We start from the raw sequence: 19171 nt of genomic DNA, 5'->3' as shown, positions 1-19171 counted from the left end.
GAAATTTGATCTGAGAAAATGTTTTTTCCATCTGAATTTGTTGTTTTGTAATCTATATATTTTTATTATTTTGGTCGTTAAAATATTTTGCACATAACTTCATATTTATTGCTTGTGTGACTTCATTTGCTAAATATTATATCAGATTTTATGATCAGTCACTCAGTACTTGACTAAGTTTTTACTAAGTGTTTCTTGCTCTTCCTGGAGTCATTTAGTGATTCTACTGTACAAAACATCAGCACGTCTTTCTCAGTAATCCATGCATCTCGCCCTGCATTCACACAAAAAGACACAAGCACAAGCAATTTTATTCATATAAAAAATGTTTAAGGCACTTCTTGATTTTAGTCACTGTAATGAGAGAGGAAATGGACACAGAGATATTCAGTGAAGGATCCTTGGATGCAGTTTTCTAAACTGCATCCATCTTTACAAATCTCTGCATTGGAGAAGCTGCTTTGCTTGCTGTTCCTCATTTGTCATTCAGAGACTCGGCCTGATGACACTGAAGGTGGTCGGATTACTTTAGTGCGCATTCTGCTGGTGAGCTGGTCCTTTACTCCTTTTGAAGTACATCTCCATGACAGCCACTGCATACAGTTTTCTTAGAGGCCGGGGCAAACATGTTGCCCCCCCACCCACCGAATCCCCGCCTCCTTTCCCCCCAGCAGCTCCCCCATCCCCACCCCTCCCTGTCATGAAAGTCAAGCCAACTTTATCTGTCACAGTAATGACCGGAGCGCCAAGCCACTCTGACACTCTTGGCTCAAGCGCGGAAGACTTCCTGGCTAAAACAGAACGATATCTCACTCATGTACAGCTGGCAGACGTCCACTTCAAACTCCCAACAGCACCGGAGACACACTTACGCACAAAAACAGTCACAATTTAACAGGCAATGGACGTAAAAAATGAAACTGAACCTCAAATGTATCACAAATATGAAAAAACCCTGAAATGAAGCATCAGAAAATAAAACAGCATAATGCATAATCGCATAAATGTTCAGAATTATTTAAAAAAAAACTAATTTAAGTAAATAAAAAGCCAAGACATGATAAAAATAGAGTAATATTTGCCCCACATGTGAGAGCTGCAGCATGTGGTAAAGTTTTCACTCCTGATTTAAAGGAACAAATAGTTTTTGTACATTTCTGGCTTCCAGAGCCAAGGAGCACAGAAACCAAATGCTGTCTTCTTTTATTTAGTTCTAGTGCCGGGGACAGAGTGAGCACATCTCTGATGACTGGAGGGGTCTCCAACATTCATACTTGACCAGCAACTGAAATGCATTCATGTCAGGGATCATTCAGTGCCTTAAAGATCATCAACAGGTTTTAAAATCTATCCTTTTACAAACATGGAGCCGGACAGGATGAAGTGATCCATATTCCTGGTGTTGGTCAAAACTCTGGCAGAAACATTTAGTCATTTCCTGTATTTTCTCTATGAAGCTGGAGAAAATTCTGACCAACCCACTCATGAACATAGTGGACACAGTGACTCAGTGACTGTTCTTTGGTCAGGTAGTGACACAAAAACAGAGTTGTGTTTTAGCACACAGTAGATATTGAAGATGGCGATCTGAGCTGGTGGGATATAATGGATATCTAAAAGGGGTGAGAACGGAGCCTTGAGGTACCACACATTTAATTTTCACTTCCATTTTCTAACACCCTTGTCCTTCAGTGGGGTCAGGAGGTGCTGGTGCCTCTCCAGCTAACGTGCCGGGTGAGAGGCGGGATCACCCTGGACAGGTCGCCAGTCTGTCGCAGGGCAACACAGAGACACACAGGACACACAACCATGCACACACACACTCACACCTAGGGGCAATTTGGAGAGGCCAATTAACCTGACAGTCATGTTTTTGGACTGTGGGAGGAAACCGGAGTACCTGGAGAAAACCCACCATGCACAGGGAGAACATGCAAACTCCATGCAGAAAGACCGGGGCCGGGAATCAAACCCAGAACCTTCTTGCTGCAAGGCAACAGCTCTACCAACTGCGCCATTGCACAGCACTTGCTGAGATGTATGATGTTAAAAAAAAAGATTGGAACTACTTTAGCATAGCACCAGACAATCTTGTTCCATTTTCTAAGGAGTTCCCAGGAAAATGTAAGTTATGTTTGAAAGCCTACAGGCTAGCTTCATTTTCAGATTCAAAATGACCATCAGTCAATTTGAACCTGATGGATCAGGTTCAAATTGAACATCTGACTGAAATGTCTAGTTTCAGTTGAAACTCAAAATTTGACTCAAGTCACACAGTTTGAAAGACAATCATCCCTGATACTGACCAAACGTATGCTAACTTTTAAATAACTAAAGGTTGAAAATATCAAAAAATTAAAAAAAACAAGTTTTGTTGTAAAACCTTTTTTATATATGTGACAGCCGACCCTACTGTCACACAGACCTGAATGGTAACTGTTTGTTTTGTTCATCCTTAATATTAATTTAGACATTAATTAGTGAATAGTTTAGATTTTTATTTTTGAAAATTTTCATTAGCTTGACTTTTTAGTTGACTATTTGAAGTGCACACATTTAGTTAACTATATTTGTCAGTTCTTTATATTTTTGTTAAAAGCAACAAATTAATTTATTTGTTTTGAGTTACCAGTTTCCTTTGGAGCTGCTGCTGGAGGGTCACAGAAGAGCTCCAGCTAATTGATATCCATATATGGCTGGCAAACCTCCTCAGCGGGCCGTTCCATTTGTTTGCCATGGGACGGGGAAATTTGGTTTTCTTTAATTTAATTTGACCAGTTCTTTAATGTCTCTTCTATTTGGTAGTTTCAGTCCAATGTTTGTTTAATTTAAAGATTTGGTGTTGTATTGATTAGTATTTGTTTAAGTTTATGTATGTTTAATTACCCCTTGTGTGTCAGCTGTGGTCTGATCAGCCACTATTTAAGCTCCTCTCATGTCTTGTTTGTTAGGTCASTTTTGTGCTTGAGTTCTTTGTGTTACTACCTGAGTTGGAGTTTGTTATGTTGACCTCAGTTTTTGGGCCCAGTTCTTCATTGTTTAATTAATTTTGAACTTTTTTGTAATAAATTAAGATTATTTTTGGATTCCATTCAGCGTCTCTCTGGCTGGTTTATGCAAGAACCCTCACAATATAACAAAAAAATTTAAATAAAAAACGTTTTCCTGCATTTAGCAAATATGAATATTTTATTAATTCTAACTAAACTTAAGAAAGGTTTGGTCTAATTTAACTCCAGACAATGAGGGATAAAAGTCCATGTGTCTTTTTATTTGTTGTATCTGGTTTCCACTGTAGCTGCACAGGTTATCAAACTGTTGTATTTAGTTGCATTGTGTGAAAACGCAGCCATCACAGGAATGTTCAGTTTGCTACCTGTGTACGTGTCCAAGTGCAACAAGCTCTGGCTCGGGCTGGAGTTCATTCATCAGCTGTAAAATCAACACGGCATGCTGCCTCGGTTAGGTATGTCTGGCATCCAGCAACAAACGGATCGGATTTTTCCTTCTTATATTTAAGAGCAAAAACCGAGAAGCACTGAAATAACACTTAGACGATTTAACCAAGCAGTTAAGTTCCTTTAATTGATTTTAATTTGAGCTTCGTATTCAGGATCCGTTGAGCAGACATGCCGCGTCAGATCTTCTTAGATGTTTGTTGTTTTAAAATCTTTTTTTAGTCATCCAGTCATTGCTAAAACTGTTGGCAGATGCATAAAATGTTGTGAAAAGGTATTTTACCCTCCTCACAGACTTCTTAATTATTTTCTCCTTTTGTCACGTTTAAATATTTTACATCTTTGAACAAATTTCTCTCTCAAAGTTAACCTGAGTAAATACAAAGAGTGACAGTTTAATCGCCACTCTTAAGGATTACATTTGACTGAACACATTTCTTTTGGGGGAACATGTTCGTTTCATGTGAGGCCCAGTAGTCATGCAAACAATTCACAGTTTTTAGATTATTCTACAATGTGAATCAGAGCATCGTGATGTATATTAAAAAATCATATTTATGTACTGCAGGTTGTGCGCAGTCAAATTATCCTGCTATAATCCATGTGTGGGGTTTCTTCTCTTGCACAGAATTGGGTTTTCTTAACATTTTTCACAAGAACATCTTCACGAGTAAAGAGTGGAAACAAAATGTCCAAAAAGAGCAACTACCTCCAAAAAACCAGGCCCAGTTTGATGAAGATCTGTGAATTTTCAGAAATCATGGAGTGCTGTCACACGGTAAATTAAAGGTCGATAAACAATCGGAATTTAAAAACTGTAGACCTGGGTGCTGTGGTGGCGCAAGGGGCAAAGCACAACACATGTTTTGAGGCCTTAGTCCTCATGCCGGTGGTCACAGGTTCAATTCCCAGCCTGGCAACATTTGCATGTCTTCCCCCTCTCTCATAACCCTCCTTCCTGTCAAACTACACTGCTCAAAAAATAAAGGGAACACTTAAACAACACAATATAACTCCAAGTAAATCAAGCTTCTGTGAAATCAAACTGTCCACTTAGTAAGCAACACTGATTGACCCGACAAGGGTCAATCAGTGTTGCAGTATACTTTCAAATAAAGGCCACTAGAGCCAAAAAAAAAAAAAAAACTGCAGACCTGTGGTCAAGAAACTAATTGACTGTCCAGGGAAGGTCATTAACTCCAAACTCATAGAAGGCAAAAAGGTTTCAATAAAAATATGTAATAAGTTAGTAATCTTTAAACTGAAGATTAAAGGTTACTCTTGGATTCCTGTGAGGAAAAACAGACTGGATTTATCTTCAACCCTAAAAGACGTGAAGACTGGAGGAAAAGGAAAAGTGCTTCTGACTTTAGAAGTGGCTGATTAAATGTTTCAGCCTCTTCATCTTCAACCTGACTTTGATTCATATAATATTTCTGTCTGGAAAAAATAGAAACCTTTGGATTCAGAGTGTTGTCCAGAAACTGCTGAGGTCTCACCTCATGTTCCAGGTTGCCAGTTTGGATCCACTGGCAACCTGGAAAACCCCAGCCGTGGTCGTCCGGGGAAACCCAAATGGATGCCTGATTAACTATATAAACTAGTTAATATTTAGCTTCATTTTGTTCTGTGATTGGTGAGAAGAACATTCAGGCCATAAATCTGAACACGAGGCTCTCCATTAAGAAATGTTTCAGGAAATCACAGCAAACCTCTAAAGAAGCAGTCAAAGTGGAACAAGTCAAAGTTTCCCAGCAGGAAAACTTTGACTAAACAGATGTTAGTCTGCAAGAATTGTTGGTTATTTTACTGATGCTGTGTTATTATAAACTTCAAAATGGAGTCAGACGACAACAACTGTTTCATAATTTGTCTAAAAACAAACTTTGAATATGATTCTACTGACATCCATTCAAACTGCTGGTTTTCTGTTGCAGCTGCATTTCCCTCTGCAGAGTGAATCTCCATCCAGTTTCTCCTGGTTGCTGATGAGGAGCTTCCTAAAAAGACTCAGCAGGGAGCATTTCATCACCAAAAGCCCCATCCGGTGCATTTCTCCACCTGACTCCTAGCAGCAGGAATCAAGTTCTGCAGAAATACAAATCTGTTCCTGGAAAGAAAACGTCTCAGTTTGTGCAGACTTCTGTTTCGAGTTGTACAGTTTTTAGCTTTTATTCTTGTTTTAGGTTTCAGCAGTGTGTGCAGGCATGTCGTTGAACCCATTTAAAGAATGCAGATTCCTCCATGTCGGGAACTAAGACTTTGATTGTCAAGCACCAGAAAGACGAAGGGACCGTTTCAGACAGTTTGTAATCGGAGGAAAGAAATTTCAAACTTTTTGTCCTTTACTATAAATTTCTTTTAAATTGGGATTCTGTAGAGTAATTATGAGGAGTCATCGTCTTCCCTTCAGTAAACAGTGATCACAGTCAACTCAGCTTCTAGTGTCAGGAAGGAAATTGTCATGAAGGATTCGAGCTGAAGGGAAAAGCAGATTTCCACCAAACAACTAAAACACACTGAATTCCACAAGTGCTGCTGGTTAGATGTCATTCCTGCAGGAGATTGTTGTTTTACTGTTTTATCATCACAAAATATTTAAACCCAAACATCCCTGAGTCTATTGGATGACACTAGCTGTGTTTCCATTTACCATGGTTGTGTGATTTCCCATTTAGAAAATTAATTTGTTTAATGGAAACAGGAATTTTGAAAACACTTGTTTTTTGATAAAAAGTTTTTTTTTTTAGCTGTATCAAAATTGGTTAATTTCACAAAACTGCAATGAAAACACTTTCTTTGCATCACCTGAGTCACAGGATCAACAACCTGATCTTGCCGCTGGCGCCAACCAAAAAGGAGGAGACAACAGGAAGTAGCTGGAGGATGATGGGACAGAACGTTTTTTTGATAACTTATCGAGTGAACAGTCTTATTCACATGATCTAAATTGCACTCTTTATTTAAAGGAAACACCACAATTGCAAAAATTTTGTTTTTTTCAATGTGAGTGGAATACAGACAAAGTTTTGTGCACTTTTATAATGGAAAAGCAGCTGGTGTACAATAAAAACACCACATTTAACAGTGCAACATCCATGTCTTTTAAAATCATTGTGTTCCTTTTGGGATTCCCTTATTCCTAAGATTTAAAGAATGAAACCGGATTCTTTGTCAGAGGTTGAGCTGTCCTTTCTCTCAGCCCAGAGGGATGGATGTGGATCAGACGTTTTACCACTCGGCTCCCCTTGCAGACAGGTGGCATGTCTGTAACAAGCGAACAGGTGTTGCTTTGTGGCTCCACTGAGACTCAGCAAACTGAAAAGGATGAAGTTCAGTTAAAACTCCTCTTCTAAGCTCAGGCTTTGCACTTCAGATGCGTCTTCTGACTCTTTCCCCCGGCGATTTGCTTTCCTCCCAAGCTTCTCATGTCACAGACGTCTTTCATGGCCAGACTGGAACTCGTGATGATGGAGGGTTTAGGGGGGAAACGGCGTCCCACCGCAGGTCAAAGAGCTCTGCAGAGGGAGCGGCATGGCCGGTGGTGAGGGCTGGCTGGCCGCTGCAGGCGACAGTCGGCAGGTCTCCAGAGGGTCAGGCTGACGATGGTGGGAAGCGCCGAAGGAGCCGAGCCAGACCGTGTTTGGAGAGTCAGCACAACTTCTGACATAACATCAGAGTCAACATTAGGTCAGCTGGTAGTGATTTTGTTTGCGTGTGGCCTCTTCACGTCTTCATTCTAGTGCCAAGCGGTTTTATAAACACTGTAAATCATATTTCCAACATGAAGGGAAGTTGGCTGAAGCCCCAGCAAGACACCCTTGTTAAAACATGTCCAAATATTAATTGGCTTTTTAGTACAAATGAAAACAAGAATGAAAAAGGAAATCCAGGAACATCGGGTGGCACAGCACGTTTTCATGGAGGGCAGGGAAAGGCTGGACCTTTTTTCATTTAAACCAGGATTTCTCATCAACAAAATTGATCTAAATATTATTATTACCAATTAAAGGAGTCAAAGATTTAAGATTAAGCAACTATATTTGAATTAGGAACCAACAAAGGCAGATATAGGGAGATAAAACATCCGTAAGTGGAATGCTACATGTACTAAAACCATTAAGTACATTTTAAAATAAACTCAATCAAAAAATAGCTTTAATTAAACAGATTTGATGCATCTTCGTAAATACAATTTTATCAACAACAAAAAAAGATTAGCAAGTATATACAATATAGAAAAAAATAAGTTGTTTCTAAAGAGTTGATTGGCATGAAATTTACATTTCATTTACAGCTGTTGGTAAAACCCGAATAAAGTACGAAGAAGCTAAAACAAATCAGAACATAATTTAACAGTGGAATGGCAGTAAATAAGTGTTAGAAATTATTTTGTAGAATAGTCAGAAGAGTCTGTTTTGTAAAGCTCAAGTGAGATCTTGACACTTTTTACATCAAATGCTTCAAATCTAGAAGGTTCTTGAATCCTCTTTTATAAAAGCTCTGGTTTCCAGTCGTTTCCATTTAATGAAATTGTTTTGTGAGCCACTGGTGACTCTGGCAACTTTATTTTATTTCTTTGAAACCACATGAGAGTTTCTCTGTGTAGATGTTTTACATTTCATTTTCAGATTTCCTTCAAGACATCCATTCATTCAGTTGAAAGACATTCTCCAATAAACTGAACAAAAGTCCCACCACATGATGTTCCACCTCCGTTTGGAGGGAACTCACCTGGGACTCAAAGTCAATTTCAAAGAACTGTGTGATTACGTACAATGATTTTGTCTTTCATGAAAAAAACAACGGATCCAAAAGGCAGCAGATGACCTTTCATTGCCTGTTTACTATTTATTCATGACTGATGATAAAATGTTCATCTTTGCCTTTGGATTCCTCTTCTTTCTGGAGCAGATTGAAGTTATTTACTTGTAGACTCAGATTGGTGCCTTTATGATTCTACAAATGAACACAAGCAACAAAGATCTATCTGCAGACTGTCTGACCAACGCTGACCACCAGATGAGTCTTGTTTTGTTTGTGACTTTGGTTAGAGCTTCCAGTCCTCTTATTGATTATTATCTGCAGAACCTGCTGTCTGTTGATTACCGACTCTATAAATCTGCTGAAAGCTGGGATCAATCGGGCGAAGGAATCAGTCAGGATCATCTGTGTTTATGCGACTCGGGGGGATTACCTCACTGCTGCTGGAATGGCCTCAGAGGAATGGCTGACCGTTATAGAACAGTGGGACTAAACACTGCCCCGCTGTTTACATAAAAGGTAAAGCAGGCCCGGCCCGGCCCGGCCCCGTGTGCCAGAGACAATTAGGCCCCTGTACCAGCTGTAATCCACAGGCGCGTGAGCTAATCAAATTCAGACATTGCTGGGCCCCTTAAAACAATGAGGGAGGGATTAGAGAGAATGCATGCCAAGATAGAAAATGCATGAGCATAACTTGGACTGATCCTCAGACGGACGCTGGAAGATGCTCCACATTCAAGGCTGTGCTGGACTTTTTCATTGTCTGACATTTTGAAAGATGAGGTCAGAAAACAAACCTACCATAATCTGTTTTAACTCTTCAATTTTTAAATTGACATACTGAGTTGCGTTTTATTTTCCCTTCTTTTTATTGAAAAGCTTAAGAAGCTGAACGGAGGATCCACATTGTCCCGTCACAGGTTGTCACATCAACATAACGCAGCACAGAGTTGAACATTTCTGCACATCTGCACCAAGTAGGTGTGTGATAACTGAGCCTTCACGTTTTTTCATCACCATAAAAAAAAAACACTGTCAGAGATGGAAATTAATCGATAAATGCAACCCCTGTACCGCATTTTAAAAAATTGTTAAATTAAATCCAAGGTCATGAGATGTTTCATAAGAACTGGTGAAAGACTAAGAAAAATATTTGCATAAAATAATTCAATGTATTTTGATAATATCTTCCATTTTAAAGATGAAAATGTTTCTTTCACTTCTGATTAATATTTAAATTAATATACAGTTGAACTCATTTTTACTCATTTGTTCATCTTGACCAATCCTGTTCTGGGGCCAGACCTTTAAAGTATGGTGTTCCCCAAGGGTCAATTTTAGGGCCCAATTTTTTTATCTTGTATTTACTGCCTCTTGGTAAGATTTTTCAAAAATGTAATATTTCCTTTCATTGCTTTGCAGATGACATCCAAATTTATTTGCCCCTTAAAATGCAAAATGGTATAAATGATTCTCTTCAGCTGTTGCTAAACTGTTTAGCTGAAGTTAAATTATGGATGGAAAAAAACTTTCTTCACCTCAATGAAAGCAAAACTCAAGTTCTGTTATTTAGTCAAAAACTTCAGACTGCAAACCCAGATCAGATTTGTGGTTCTTTGGCTCGGTCTTATCAGACCTCTGCTAGGAATCTTGGTTTCACTTTTGACAGCTTTTTAAAGTTAGATAAACAAGTTAGTTCTGTCGTTAAATCGAGTTTCTACCACCTTCGGCTTTTAGCAAAAGTTAAATCTTACTTCTGTTTTAAGGACTTTGAAGGACTCAACCATGCCTTCATAACAACTCGTCTGATTCCTGCAACTCTTTATATAGAGGAATGGATAAATCACAGATTCAGCGACTTTAACTGATCCAGAACGCAGCAGCAGCACGGCTTCTCACAGGAACCAGGAAGCATGACCATATAAGGCCAACTCTGGCATCTTTACACTGGCTGCCTGTTTTTTATCGAATAGATTTTAAGATTCTTTTGTTAACTTATAAAGTTTTAAATGGGTTAGCCCCCCCCCCCCCACTTATCTTCGGGACCTTTTAAATTTCCGGTCTGTGTCCAGAACCCTAAGACCTAATAATCAGTTATTACTGAATGTTCCTCGGACTCGTCTTAAGAGGAAAGGAGATCAAGCTTTTTCTGTTGCTGCTCCTATTTTATGGAACAACTTACCTTTCCAGATTAGATCTGCCCACAGCCTGAATAATTTTAAATCCCTTCTTAAAACTCATTTTTACTCTTTGGCATTTAATTGATGTATTGTTTTGTGCTCTGTTTTGTCATTTGTGTTGTTGTTCTTGTGCAGCACTTTGGTGCATTTTTATACCTGTTTTAAAGAGCTATATAAATAAATTTGACATTGACATTTATTATTTTCTGTTTCAGGTCAGTCAGGGTTAATAAAATTGTTTCACAAACCAAATTAACATAAAGTTTAAAAAAAAAAAAGTTTTTTCTTTACTTCTTTCTTCAAAATAAAGCAGAGCAACTCATTTGAGAAGACCAGGTGAGATCTACTGTAGTGGTTTTTCCTCCCAATACTTTATTTGAAGAGCTTCCGATTAGGGAAACATGATCTTCAAACCAAACCAACCCTTCACACATGGCAAGACAGGAAGGTTCTGATGAGTTAATAACCTTATGATATTACTTTTATCATAAAACACAGAGGCAATACTCTGGTTAGACATTTTAAAAGTGTCAAATGATGAACACATGAGGCTCATGAATGGAGCAGGAACAGCGACAGGCACAAAGAGAACAAGACAGGCCGCAGAATCCAAAGAGGAACAGAACAAACTGAGAGGCTCAGCAAACACATGAGAGAGGAAGACAATCAGACCAGGCACAGGCGGACTGAACGAAGCTGACGAGGAAACATGAAAACAGCATGAAGCAGGACAAAACACGACAATAAACCAAGAAACCCAACATGAGGAAATAATGTGGCAACAATAAAAATGTACTAAATATGACAAGACCGTTAGAATATAAATAAACCAGAAGAAAAAGATCCAAATGCAAACACCAAACACCAAGACACCCAGAGATACAGACACATTTTATACAAAATCCATTAATGGTTCCCTGATAAGGGAAATATGGTGACCAAATCATGAAAAGGTTGGAATCATTTCTCAGAGTGAAAAATAGAGATAGGAAGTTGGGAGTCAAATATCTAAGAGCTTTCAGTCGATTCATGAGACCAAAGGCAGAAACCTCTGCAGGGATCATGTTAACTGCATCAATCTGTGCAAATATCCTACAAATTTGGACATAATTTTAGAAATATCCTGCCAGTTGACGTTTAGATTTGTGTGAAATCAAGAGAAATGCGTGAATGAACCCTCCTGTAGTCCAAACCTAAAGTACTAATTTATGAAAGGGTTTTTATTTTATTTTATTTTTTACAGTGGATAGATGCTTTGCTTGGTTGTGTATGGTGGCAGAGTGTGTCTGAGGCCTAATTAAAGTAAGACAATTTTTTCTTTCCATTATTATCAATATTCAAATGTTTGATCTGCATTTAAAATCTGTACAATTTTAGATCCAGCCAAGAAAATATTGAGTTGAGCATCATTGACGGGTGCAGGCGTCCCTGGATAATCTGCTGAGCAAATAATCTCACTACTGTTGAAAATAACAGTACATTTACTTGTCTCTGTATATCTGTTGTTACAGTAGATTAATTATATTAATTTCCTCTATAAGATATCAGCCCAGGAGAAAATCAAGCATATTTTTGCATCTGAAGACATAAAATTATTAAATGTTGCAATATATCAAATAACAGGACTGATAATAATAATAATGATTATGAGAAAAATGTAAAAAGTAGAAAATAAAGATGTTCAGATGTGCACACCTGGCCTGTGGCTCTGCAGGCTGATTGGACTAAAGTACCCATATGAAGGCGTGTCTCATTTCTGACACTTTGTGTGTGTCTGTGTGTGTCTGTGTGTGCATGCGTGTGCGTGCGCGTGTGTGCGTGCGCGTGTGTGCGTGTGTACGAGTGTGAGAGAGAGGACAGACAATCCAATTAGTGTGAGCCACAAAGGAGGCCATCATTATCTCTCAGCTGCAGCTTATCAAACCATTTATTTGCTGCTTTTGAGACTTTGGTTTTATTTTCGATTTGGTTCAGAAGAAATGATGACATTGTTTATAAGTGTAAACGTGATTTGTATAAATATTTTTATGCACATACACATATTGCACATATATCCTGTTTCCTGTCTGTCAAACTGTGATATCCATCTTTGGGTTTTTTCAAGTGCTTAACTAAAGAGATTTAGTCCATTTGTGTGTTTGAAACAGAAGAACTGATTTAAAATGAGTTCCTCTCGAAGCTGTCTGATGTGTTGACGCTACATTGTGTCTTCCTTTAGGTTTCAGCCATTTTACACCAGAATGATTCAATTCTCAGAGGTGAACAACTCTAGAAACTGTAAATGCTTGAAAAATTCGAATACCTTTATAAGAAAGTTGCACATTTCTCAAGTTTTAAATAATTTGTGTTGTTGAAAAGCAAACGCAGGTCCATAAAAAGAGAAACGTTCAGGTCTTTGTCCTCAGTTTTATCTCAGTGGTCATGTTTTCTGACCTGTAGTCAGTCTTCATCACCTGGTGTTGAACAGAACTGCAACGTTATTGAAGAACTTTATTTTAGATATTTACCTCTGCAACTTTTTAATCAAGTAACAACAAACTTTAGCGCATTAGTTTAATTATATGACTGAAGTAGTGTACAGAAAAGAAAACAGTTTTCTAAATGTTTGTGCATGTACATTTTGACCTAACTGGTAAACAACGTCCACCTGTAAGTAATTTAATCTGAGTGTAAATCCAGCTGTTCTGTTTCTGCAGCGGACAGGTCAGGGAGGAGTTTAAAGGATGTTAGGTTTTAAGCAGAGGCGGTCTGAGCCCGTTTGGTGCCTCAGGACTCAGAGCGCCATCCGACTGCACCAAACTCCAGTTGTTTTGTGTAGAAAATGTTAGAAGCAAATCAATTTCCTTCCACTTCACAGTTATGCAAATCAAACTTGAAACCAACACAATTATACTTTATGTTGCTCTATCACTTAAAACCTGAATAAAACAAAAAAAAATGTTGTAATGTGATGAGGCTCTGTAAAATCTGTAAACATCACCATATTCATGAGGAATGGCTGTTTACTGAAGCATAAAGTTTTTATTCTGTCCGTACCCTGGACATGCATTCTGCTCAGAATACATGATTCAGCTCTTCAGCAGCTTCTCCTGCAGCCGTGTGAAGGTAAAACATCACAAAGCCTCAGAGCAGAGGCTCAGTGTTTAAACCATCTCCGAGTCGGAGATTTAAACTTTTCTTTATAGATAGAAGGAGGTGAGACGTTCGTCCTGCAGCTCCGGGGACAAACCGACCCACTCCCGTTCAAAATATTTTGTCTCTGTGCGTAAAATGCTGCGTCCTGGCGCGGAGGATCTCTGGGAAAGAGCTCCGTGTCGGTGGAGCTTCCTTCACGCCCCGCTGCTGTGGGTCGGTGCTGAGCAGGAGTGGCATCTCGGCGACAAAATCCCGCTGAAAGAGCGTCCTTTAGAGCTCAGGCATGCATGAAGCTGTGAGCTCACTGGCGTTATAAATATCCCCAGCAGAAGCACCGCGGCCGGGGTAATGCCCACCCGCGCCGCACGCCTGTGCGCGCAAACCTTCTGGGTTCTTGACCTCGCCACTGGATCGGTTAAAATGCGAAACGCGGCGTGGTGAGAGTCTCCTGCTGGGAAGAATGAATGTTCCTCTCTGCCTTCTGACCTTCGCTCACTGGATTTGCGCGGCGGCCGCAGCGCAGCGCGCCTCTTTGCTCCTTCAGGAGGGGATCAGCTCGGGACGCAGGACCTGCAGGCTCTACTGCAGGGTTGGCATCGGCTTCCACCTCCAGATTCATCCCGACGGCAGAGTGAACGGCAGCCATGAGCCCAACCAGCTGAGTAAGTCTTCCCCTGCATGCACAAAGCGGCGCAACTACTGAATCCTAAACGTCTGGACGCGACTCCTCTTTATCCCCCCCTAAGTTTCCTGGTTCTGTTTTCATGAATGTTATTCCTGTAAGTTGGAACAGTAATGGCTTCCACGGGAGCAGGGGTGTGAAATATCTCAGCACAAGTCATCAGGTTGACGAGCCTCGTTTGTGTCCGTCCGGGATGTTGGCAGGTAGACTATTTGTGGAAGTAACAGGTGCAGCTCCGAGGCGCCGGGATGTGCGCGGCTGCAAATCAGCGTGACTGACATCACAACAGCGCGACTCCACTGCGCAGCAAAACAGAAATGCTGCTTAAATAAAAGGGTCTGTCTGATAAAACTTTGACGCAGAGGAAGTTAAAGCTCCTGATTTAAAACCCGTTAGAATGAAATGATGGATGAAACGAGCAACAAAGTCAATATTCGATGGACAGCATGACGTCGGGTCTTTTTGTGGATTGTGTTCAGGTTGCAGCAATATATTACTCAGCATTTATGCCCAAAGAGACAAAAAAAAGAGGATATTTTTGTCTAATCAGAAATGCAAAACCAAGTAGTTTGGATTTTATTCTTAAATTAAATAAGTAAAGATATGAAAGCTGATTTCTTATTGCTGAATTGGTCATTTCCCCTGGAGTTCAAATGAATGTGCACAGATGTAAAACCCTTCAGTTCACAGTTCATGTTACTAACCCCTTTACTGTGATACTCTGAATAAAAACCAAGGCCTGCAGTTCACTTTAAAATTAACCTCATTAATAACTAATTAATGAGCAGTTCACCTGTGTGTATTTTAATCTTAGCATAAATCCAGCTTTCCTTTTGACTGTGGTCTTAATGGAAGAGGTGCAAGACGAACCCTGTGTCAATCAGGTGACACAGGAACGAGCTGCTCTGGTTAACCAACACTTACATCAACCTTTTTACTCTACTAGTAAAATGTGTGTGGCTGAAAGCTCACACTGCATCAGCTTCAACACACCTGGAAAAATGTCAGTGGCTGCAGCTGCAGCGCTGTGCTGGACGGCGGAGCACTAGAAAACCTGCCGGAGGCTCCAAAAGGTTCCAGACTGGGTGGAGGTTCAACGCCCAGCAGGAGAACCACCCTGAACATCCATCAGAGTGGCCCAGTCAAAGTCCAGTCCTAAATCTAATTGGGAATCTGTGGTGAGATTTGAATATTGATGCTCTATTAGGGGGGTAACTAACGGGGATATTAGTAATCGATCATTCTGACTACTAATCAGTTAATTGGATAAAAAAAAAAAAGTTCATTTAACCAAATCAGCATTTTTATACAATATTAGAAACAGATTAAAAGATGCAAATAAATGTATAATTAAATTCTTATTTTAAACAAGAAAATAAACATTTTATTGCCTAAAATGCAATAATACCACATTCCTTTTGGTTCTGGTTAAAGCATACTTGCATACAAAGGTGTTTTTATCTTAAATGCAAAATGTATTCTGTGCTGTTTTAGCTGAAGTTTTGCTCTGAATTTATCGTTTTTTCAGCAAATGGCCTTTTTTGAGTCTGTGTTCTCCAGTTAGCAATTAATCAATTACAAAATTACTTGACGTTTATTCCAGCAATCAACTCATCACGATTCATTTGACTAATCCGATGAATCGTTTCAGCCGTTCTCTCCATCCAGTCGGACCAACGTTGAGCTATTCTGCAGAGAAGAACTGGCAGAAATGTCAGTCTAAAGACCTGCAGCTGCAGTTTCAGCAAAAGAACGTTCTGCAAAGTTTTCACTCATGGAGCTGAATCCAACGCCATGTTTAGATGTCATGTAAAATCACATAAAAACTGATGTTTGTGACGAAACATGAAAAATATTTAATGAGCGTGAATTCTTATGTAAACCACTGTGTGTGTGTGTGTGTGTGTGTGTGTGTGCGTGTGCGTGTGTGTGTGTGTGCAGCCTGACAAACAGCAGATGAACACGAGTCAGGATGTTTGAAATTTGTAAGTCTGAATGAATATCAGAGATTTGAAAATTGCAGAGAAGAAGAAAATGAGTTTTTATTGCATTCTGGTTTTGTTCAGTTTTTAAGAAAACAGACAAATGCTGAAGAGATTGCCAGTTTGTTACAGCAAACTTATTGTTTTTAAGATATGACAGTTTTTTATTTTACTGTGATCAGATTTTTTCCTCTTGTATTTTCCCCACTAACACACTAGAATATGCCTTAACTTTTATGTTTTCATCATGCATTGGCCTTAAAAATATATGTTGCAAATAAAACACATTTTTCAAACATGAAACTTCAAGCACACAAAGCTATCACAAGATATTCAGTTGTTCCAGTTTTATAGAAGTTTCACATAAACCTCACAACGATCAAAGCTCTTATTGAGAGGCATGAAAAGTCGGGACATTACTCATGACAAACACTTGACTAACAGACGTCCATCCTGGCCTGAGGAAGACTCTAAATCTGAGGTGTCCAGACGTTTTGTCGCAGGGACCAACATCTTAAGGCTGAAACTAACGGGACAGCACCAGCTATAAGGATTGATGGGGAAAAGAAAATAACTGTCATGATTTGACTGCTTTAGTGAGTGGGAGAGGTTTAATCGAGGTCTTTCTCTCAAAATGAAATTATTCCATAATTTTACTAATTTATTTCTCTGAGTCAGCTTGTTCGTTCCAGTTGCTGTCTTCTGTAGGCAAAATATTGAGAACGCTTAACCTGTGAAATAAAGAAAAATTCAAACTATCCATTTGAAGCGATGACCAATAAGTATTCATGTCATTACTGATGTTTAAGCTCTTCTGCCTCTTCAAATTGATTTCAAAGTGAAGACTAAGAGACTTTTTAACTTGCAGCTGAATTGAATAAAAGAGCTGATGTGAGAGCTTTGGAAATAATCTGATTTTATTGCCCTTCAGTCGTCCAGATGTGATCTTTGTCTTTCCAGGTGTTCTGGAGCTGATTGCGATTTCTCAGGGCGTCATCGGCATCAGAGGGGTTTACAGCAACAGATTCCTGGCCATGAATAAAAGAGGACGGCTTCACGCCACCGTAAGGACTCCACACACGCCACAAACCCCTCGCATGTTTCACAAAACGGCTTCTGAATGTTGCATCATCAGAACCCGATTAGATTTTCCAGAGACTTCCACTGACCTTCCCCGTCCTCCGGTCAAGATTCTCTGATGTCCTCACCTTCATCGTCGTCCTCACCTTCATCGTCCTCTCCAGGCCGCAGAAACCACCTCAAGTGGAAGAGTGTCTGTTTTGCTGCTCAATCATTCATTATGTTTATCTTCTAGTCACAGCCCTCTGCATAATGCAACTCAAGATTCTGTTTTTTTAATTAAGGCCAAAACGTATCAGCAACCAACTCCTGACCAGGACCAGCCACACTGCAAAAACAAAATCTAACCAAGTATTTTTGGGTCAAGATTCCAGTGAAAATATCTCAGAATACTTGAATCAAGACAAAACTAGCTTTACTGGTAACTAGTACTTTTCAGCAAGAAAAGTACTAGTTACACTGGCAGATTATTTCACTTACAACTCAAAATGCAGATCTTTTAGTATCTTAGCACTCAGTTCCCATTTACACACAAACTGGTTGGTGCATTAAATTCTGTAACTTAAAATTTTGTGTGTAGCGTTAGCTTAGCCTTTGCTGATGAAAGACGGCCTTCTACGGTGGATCAGTGGATGTGATACGCAACAAATAAAGCAAATAGGAGCAGCAAAAACGTACAAATTCAGCGTATTTTAAAATCAATTCCTGATCATTTTGAATCGACTCAGAATCCTCAGATCTAGGAATTGCGATTCTTTCTGCATCTCTCCATGTAGCCAGTTCTTTTTCATCAATATTAAGGAACTATTAACTCTAAAATGATGACTCCACAATATCTCTTTGAAAAATTACTTGGAAGTTTGTTTTGTCTTATTTCAAATGTACCAAGATATTCGCTCTATAACTAGACCAAAGATACTTGGTAAGACTTTGTGTTTTTGCAGTGCAGCAGGAATACTTGTTGTTCTTTTATCCAACATTAAATCATTGCCTCTCCTTCCTTCACGGCTACAGCGGAGCCTCCTTCGCTCATGAAACGGTTCTCCATGGAATCCCTTCCTGCCGCAGCCATGTTTGTTTTATGAGTTTGTTCTGCTTGGCATCTGCAGCAGAAAGCCACAGAATCTGACGTAAGCATGTCATGGCGCTCGCGCTCGGCTGTAATCTTTAGCCGCTGTTTTGGAGGTTCTTAAATCCCCCTGAATGCACAGCAAGCTGAAATCTTGCCGCAGCAGCTTGGCCGGCCGACCAGTCAGCGGTCAGAATCACCAGCAAGTCATCTGTGGGAGCCTTGGCAGGCGAACAGATAGAAGCGACTCCCGGTTAGCGAGTGTTAATGGGAAGAACAGATTAAGTCCAGTCTGGGACGGCTGATAATATGCAGCGGAGCGAGCCACGAAGTGAAAATCAATATGGCGGGTAAACAATCAGCTGGAGGGCAGCAGGCTCAGAGCCGGACGGTCTGCTGAGAGAGTCGATGCCCAGCACGGGCGACTTCTGCCGCTTCAGCTCCTCGTACTGTTTCAGGAAATCATGTCAGTGGGAAGGGATGAGCCGTTATTCCTCAAAGTAAATACTCAGTTCCACTTTTTGGGATCATTTGAATATCACAAGCTGTGTTTCCATCACAAATGTGTTCAAAACTCTGTTGATAATGTTGAAAAAAAAAAAAAAAAAAACACAATTTCATATGCTGTTTCCATTAAATACAAAATGTAATTAAAATCACTCGCGAATAAATTTGTTCACATAATAAGTCATTGAAAAACATGCTGAGCAATCATCTTCCTTCTATTTCCTGCCGTCTCCTTTATGGTTTCCACCAGTAGTAACATCCAGTTGCTGATCATGTGATGTCAAAATGTGCTGCATAGGCGTAGGAAGCGGGGG

General features: G+C 39.7%; 1 protein-coding gene across 1 annotated transcript in view; it reads left to right on the top strand.

Annotated features, from left to right (window-relative positions):
• Positions 1–12266: 12266 nt before the first annotated feature.
• The window catches only part of fgf5 (fibroblast growth factor 5), a 13995-nt gene continuing 7090 nt past the window's right edge, over positions 12267–19171 (top strand). The window contains exons 1-2 of the mRNA XM_008417761.2: positions 12267–14199; positions 17162–17265. Of these exons, the coding sequence (XP_008415983.1) occupies positions 13998–14199; positions 17162–17265 (306 nt within the window). The 5' untranslated portion in view covers positions 12267–13997. The remainder of the gene's footprint in view (positions 14200–17161; positions 17266–19171) is intronic.

The sequence above is a fragment of the Poecilia reticulata genome, linkage group LG9 (assembly GCF_000633615.1).
Source record: "Poecilia reticulata strain Guanapo linkage group LG9, Guppy_female_1.0+MT, whole genome shotgun sequence".
NCBI lineage: Eukaryota > Metazoa > Chordata > Actinopteri > Cyprinodontiformes > Poeciliidae > Poecilia > Poecilia reticulata.
The sequence above is the reverse complement of the archived record's forward strand: the minus strand, read 5'-3'. Positions and strand labels throughout refer to the sequence as shown.